Source organism: Epinephelus lanceolatus, chromosome 19, assembly GCF_041903045.1.
Source record: "Epinephelus lanceolatus isolate andai-2023 chromosome 19, ASM4190304v1, whole genome shotgun sequence".
Lineage (NCBI taxonomy): Eukaryota > Metazoa > Chordata > Actinopteri > Perciformes > Serranidae > Epinephelus > Epinephelus lanceolatus.
The window spans coordinates 1,981,468-1,987,789 of NC_135752.1; the positions used below are offsets into that span (position 1 = coordinate 1,981,468).

A 6,322-nucleotide genomic window follows, 5' to 3' on the forward strand; every position below is an offset into this window, starting at 1 on the left:
AGAGAAATGTGACACCGTTATGTTTCAGCTCCAAGGGGGAAGGACTAAAGAAAAAGTGGAAACTCAGCAGAAATGTGATACCGTTACGATCAGAGCCAAGTGGGAAGGATTAAGAAAGAGACAACTGAGCAGAAAATCTTCACAATAAAAACGAGTGCGCAAACAAAGAAATTTCAGTCTTGCTCCGGAGCTTGACTCATTGAGTTGTGATGTGTTTGTTGCCTGTGAGCACATTAAACTCAGTTGCATCTGATTCTACATGTCTCCAGTGATTTTTAACCTCTGAGTATTTGAGTTTTTGATATCTAATAGAAAACAACGAAAGTCCGTTTGAGAAGAAAGGAACGAGGTCGCGAGCTTTCTGGCCCAGATCCAGACCTTTTGATTTATGCTTCCACAACGGCCAAACTTCTCCCAGGAGGAAACTTATGTTTGGTCCGGGAGGTCCAAGCTCGCAGTGTCCGAATATACGGAACTGCGAGCAGACCTCCACGGGCTGATGATGCAAAGGTAGCCTGGGAGGAGGTCACCACAATTGTAAATCAATGTTGTGTTTCTCTCGTGCGCGTGCTCTCTCTTTCTCTCTCGCAGTCTCACTCTGTTTCTTTTCTTTTGGCTTTTCTAAGATGACAGATGCTGAATATATACTCCCTATCTGATGCTGTGGCTGTTTGTGGTTGGCTGAGAGGGATGTGAACTCATTAGTTTGCAGCTGTTTAATCAAATCAGGTTGGGTTTCCATTACGCGTGCCAAACGTGCCAAACGGTGCCAATCCCCTTTGATCTGACATCAGATGTGACGGGACAGTCGATATAGAGATACATTTATGTGCTGATTGCAGATAGTTGCATTAAATAGTGGTTTTGTGGCTATTTATTGCATCGTTAATGTGCCTGACATTCTGGAAACCTGCCTGTGAGGTTTTGGTAACATGTGCGCACTGTCCGCCGGTCAGCCAAACTTCGGCTTACACCAGCTGCGCTCCGCCTGCTCTGACAGTAGACCTGGTTTCAGCTGGCGAGCTTTTAGTGCACCTTCGGCGAAGCCTTTTGGCACAAAACTGTCACTGTGCCAAGCTGGATCTGTCGACACCTCCCCCTGCTGCACCGCCACACCCGTCTCAGCGCACCTTGGTCTGCCAAACTACCAAACTGAGCGCGCCTCGCATTGCGCTGCTCGAAACTAGCTCTGCGCGGGGTTTGCCACCCTACGCCACCCTGTGCTGCGCCGGGAAACTAGAGCCCCTCATGTTTAAACACAGTTCAAACACAAATGATGTACTTTAACAATATGATTAATTGACCGAAATGTGCCTTGCACTTCCACCTTGCCTCACGTTTGGCCATGTTTGTTAAAAAAGGGGGCGTGGCTGTACTGCAGTCCACTTCAGATGATACAGAACATGTGATCAGCCTATAGACATTTAGTCATATAAGTCTGTGTATTTTGGTGGAGTCAGATGATAATCATAGGCTGCATCCAAGTGTCCACCCTCTAGACTTGCGGACTGAGCCCTTGCAGACTTCAGTCGTACATTATTATTATTATTATTACGTACGGTATTAACTGCTGTCAAATTCTGTCTGCTCATCTGTCCCTGCAGATAAGAAGATGTAAATACCATGTATAGTTGTTTTGTGAGTGAACAAAATCAATTTCTGTATAACATACAGACTGCAGACATTCACATAATAAAAATAAGGGCATGTACGTCACATATAGCAGATGGATGTGATTTCCCGTTGATGAGATAAACACTTCTGTCCTCACAGTCCGTGCCGGCGCAGTGAGGGAGAAATGCACAGACTGCTTCGTGTTGGAAGTGTTGTGGTCAGCCTAACGGACAGTTGGACTACTGGGTATGAAATCTGACGGTCGGAATAATGGCATTAAAATGGTTGGATTAATGGGCAGTCGACATTATGGGACTAAAACGATAAAACTCGCTGTAGACCTGCATGGTCTGATTAGCGGGTCGGAGTTATGGGTAGTCGGACCCCCGGGTGGTGCCATTGACATTAGGTATCGATACACACGGGTTGGTTATTTGTGTCCAGTTTCTCCTGAGTGAGAGGAGCAGACTGATATGCACGCTGCACGCAAGTTTTATTGTGTGTCAGTAGCCTATTATCACTTAAAAAAAAACCTGAACCTCACTAGAAGCCATCAAATGAGCTGACAAACAGCTGTTGTAACATTAATTCATTCATTGCACAAAACACAAAACAAAACACAAACAAGCAGAGAACTAGGCTTAACGTTGGTGTTCAAGGAGACATCAGTCAGCATGACATGTCACTGTGATGGAAATCTCAGGCCAATCACGTTTCATTCATTATCTCTCAAATTAATTATCTCATTATCACGGGAAAACGGAGGAAAATTATCTCGTTATCACGGGAAAACGGAGGAAATAAAATGCATTCATGTATGACCGTTTAGGGCTTCCGTAAATAAGAATGTGGAAAGTCTTTGGCGATTAGACCCCGTAGAGATGGTTTGATTTAAGGAGAGTGATGAATCCATAGTCGAAAAGGAAACCCCCCCGGGGTCTAGACGCAGGTGGTGGTATGGTGAAGATGAGATGAGAGGAAGATGGAGAAATGCCGATGACCTGGATGAGTAGAGGAATGATTCTTTGATGTTGTTGAATGTTATTTCTGGCCTACATGATTCAAGTATTGTTTTAATAGGTTTTAATAGATCTAGACATCCTAAAAAAGTAATGGTCATTGGACTGGATAGGCCATCTGAACAGGTTAATATGATATAAGATTAAATGGTAATAGCTGCTGGAAAATCTGATAGCTGCAGCAGTAAAAAGGGTGATTCAGTGAAACTAAATGGAAACAATATAATCATATAACAAAAGCATAAGATAATAGAGACAAGAAATAAGTACAGAATATGAAAAATAAGGCTATGCTTATAAAAAGTGAACAAGCTATAGAAATGTGTAGTTATTTTTTAAATCAGTGCCCCGTGGCACAGAAAACTGAGGAAAAGGCTGTGGACTACTTTATTGCATGGAAGGGGAAAATCTCACAATAACCAGAATGTATTGCCTGCTCATTTTTAATAATAATTGAGGCTAAATAATGGTTTGTGGATTTTTTTTTTAATATCAGACAAGACTTTTTATTTCCACTTACTGTATCATCCCAAAGTCTCCTAATATTATTCTGAGCATCAGTGATTGAGTGAGAGTGTTAAAACATTTTAATAATAATAATATTATAATAATACAAATAAAATGTTGAAGGAATCATCATCATCATTTATTTGATGCAAAAGACCTCTTCTAAGTTGTACCTGTGTCTCCAGTGTCTTCTCTTTGTAGAAAGTGTTCAAAGTCTGAATGGTGAGGATTCTAATCCCTGCCTCATTGTCTCCACAGAGGGAGCAAGAGGTTAAGATTGAAAGCTTGTGTCCTCCATCCCCGGAGGGCACTCCTGTGGTGTTTGAGGCCAGATACCTGGAGAAGCATATTACTCCAGTCACTCTGAAGTCCAACATTAAAAGAAACCCTCTGTACATGGACATACAATCAATGGAAACAGCGGACAACATTAAGTCCAAACCTTCCTGGACTGTCAAGGAGTATGACACCCAAACAATCCATGGAAACCTCACGGATTATTTAAAGGTAACTTGGGTGAGAAAGGCTGTGGATGATTGACAGGATGAAGTGTTGTTTGGATGGATTGGTGCTAAAACAAAAAAGACAAACAGGTGGACAGCTGTATATATGAGGGGACACACTGTGTAGACTGTTCATTGATTTCATAACATTAGAGGGGAACATTTTCAGATTTGTTGGTACTGCTCTGCCTTCACACACTGCAAACCAGTTACCATAGTAAGAGAGCCAGTGACTGCTGAGTCACTGCTGTAGACTGAATTACCAAATGACCCCCTATGGGACCAGGAACCCCAGGTTCACTGCATGCAGGGTGGAAACTTGGGGGTCTGTGGAGGTCTGAGACCCCTCCATTGACACTTGAAACCCCCTGAAAGCCTCAACAGCAAGGTTTTGAGGGATCTCTGGGAAAACTTTAAAGAAATTATTTGTCCCTTGAAATATTCACTGACATGTCTTTTTAAAGCTTACTATGTCCAGCAGTATTTATTATTCAAATTGCAAAATATTTATTCCTAAATATTAAAACAGAAAGGTGGTGTTTCTCTTTCTTTTGTGCCATTGAATGCCTTGTTGTTTCTTTTAAGCCCTTTTCCCTTTCTTCCATGGTTGCCACTTTTGGAAATGGTTCGATTCAAATAGAAAACCTGACATTACCCCGTTTTGTTTTTTTTAATTTTTATTTTTTTGCAGCTCTCACATTATGGTACACTTGGTTAAAAATGTATACTGATTAAGCATCAAGTCTAGCCTGGTAAGAACACCCTGATGATGGGACCTCAACATTCTGTTTGGTTCTCTGTATCAGTCTGGCCCCGCTGCCACCTCCTCCTCCTTCAGCCAATCAGCATAACAAAACACAAATTCATCACCAGCAGAGCGAGCTGTTATCATATTTACCTGTTCCAAATCCTTCAGCCTGTCATCAAATGCACATGTACAGCTGTCCATGAGACTCCGTGAAACAGGGATGACAGTGATAAGGTTACAGCCTACATCACAATCTTGCAGCAGGCTGTACACTCTGCTGCTGCATTGTCATTGTTTTTCCATTAGCCATGAGACAGATCACTACAGCTTACTACAGGATAGTATAATGTATCATCTTGTTAATAAAACTAGCAGAATAAATTCGATACAAAAATTTTAAGTAGACGAGAATTTTTTTTTTTTTTGTTGTTGTTGTTGTTGTTGTTGGGTTTCTTTTTTAACTCAAATGCCAAACATGGCTATGAATTAAATGTGCTAGTAACAAGCCAACTTGGCTGGTGCGAAATAAAAGTTTCAAGAAAACTGTTTTGGCTGGTGGAAATTGTGAGAACCTGGTCATTACTGATTGATTATCCAAAGAGTTATTTCAGGCCCCGCACACTAGTTAAGCTTTGAAGGAAATTTTTATACAATGTGTTTAACAAATAATAAATGATATGGAAAGTTGTGAGTAAATTTCCTCACAGTAGTATGTGTTCTAGACTACAGTTGATTACAATTCATTTATCAGCTTTCTCAAACTTGACAAACATAAAGGGAGCAGGCAGCTTACAAACTAACACACATCACTGTAAATAAGTATTGACAGTGAAAATAATCACAGGGCTCATTTGCACATAGTGATGCTTCATTTTCATTTTCTTTGCAGGAAGAAGAGAAAACTCCTAAAGATCTGGACTTTTGGCTGGAGGATATCTACACACCAGGGTTCGACTGTTTACTGAAGAAGAAAGAAGCAGAACACAAAAGAAAAAGACTTTGTAAAATTCTGTCTTCAGTCATTTTGTGTGCTTGTGCAATACTTATTGTTATCATAGTGCCAGTTATGGTTTTACAGAAGAACAACTGATCGATGAAGACCTTGCCATTGCATAGTGCAAATGTCAGGACAACTTTGGAAGTGGTGGTATTATACAGTCATTGCGTTTACATACAAACTTAAGTGGAGCTATGGTTATAGCTCGACTAGGCCATTTAATTGGACTAAAGTCCTCCCAGTATTCAAGCACGAGAGTGGAATCACTTTATTGACTAAAGTATGTCTGACTTCGCTACGATAGGTGATGATATGCCCCCTTTTAGCTTGTTAGTATTGGACCTTTTTGGGTTGACCTACTACATCACAGACCAAACAATCGACGAACAAGTTTGCTACTGTTAGTTAGCTGCAAACTGATACCATGGTGGACAGCATTACAGCTCTGTACATTTTGTCCGTCCAAAAATGCACAGCTCTGGATTTAGATGTCGTCATGTTACCAGCTGCTTCTTCTGTTTCACATTTTATGCTATTTGACTTTTGGGTCAAAGCCCAGCGCGGAATTATAAAAGCCAGTTTGGGTCCAATTGACTGTATACATGCAGGAGTAATTCAACTCCTAATTGCAGTATCTGGGTGTGTTAGTTTGACTTTGAGAAATTCGATTTAGTACTAACAAAATAAATCATTTTTCTCAGATATCATGTTGAACGTACTGACTGTGTCTCACATTCCTGTGGACCACCAGTAATAAAAAAAAGATATATGTATATATATATATATATATATATATATATATATACATACATATATATACACTGTTGCCCATAAAAATGGAATTAAATATTTTTTACCTCTTCTCATGAAATGATTGTGACAATGTGATTTATTCTTGATAGATAAAGTGCATATCTTCTCAAAACTTTATTGA

The 6,322-nt window shown here is 40.4% G+C and overlaps 1 protein-coding gene across 1 annotated transcript in view; it reads left to right on the forward strand.

Moving 5' to 3' along the window:
* The window catches only part of minar2 (membrane integral NOTCH2 associated receptor 2), a 79,792-nt gene extending 74,311 nt beyond the window's left edge, over positions 1 to 5,481 (forward strand). The window contains exons 2-3 of the mRNA XM_078162154.1: positions 3,405 to 3,647; positions 5,281 to 5,481. Of these exons, the coding sequence (XP_078018280.1) occupies positions 3,405 to 3,647; positions 5,281 to 5,481 (444 nt within the window). The remainder of the gene's footprint in view (positions 1 to 3,404; positions 3,648 to 5,280) is intronic.
* Positions 5,482 to 6,322: the final 841 nt, after the last annotated feature.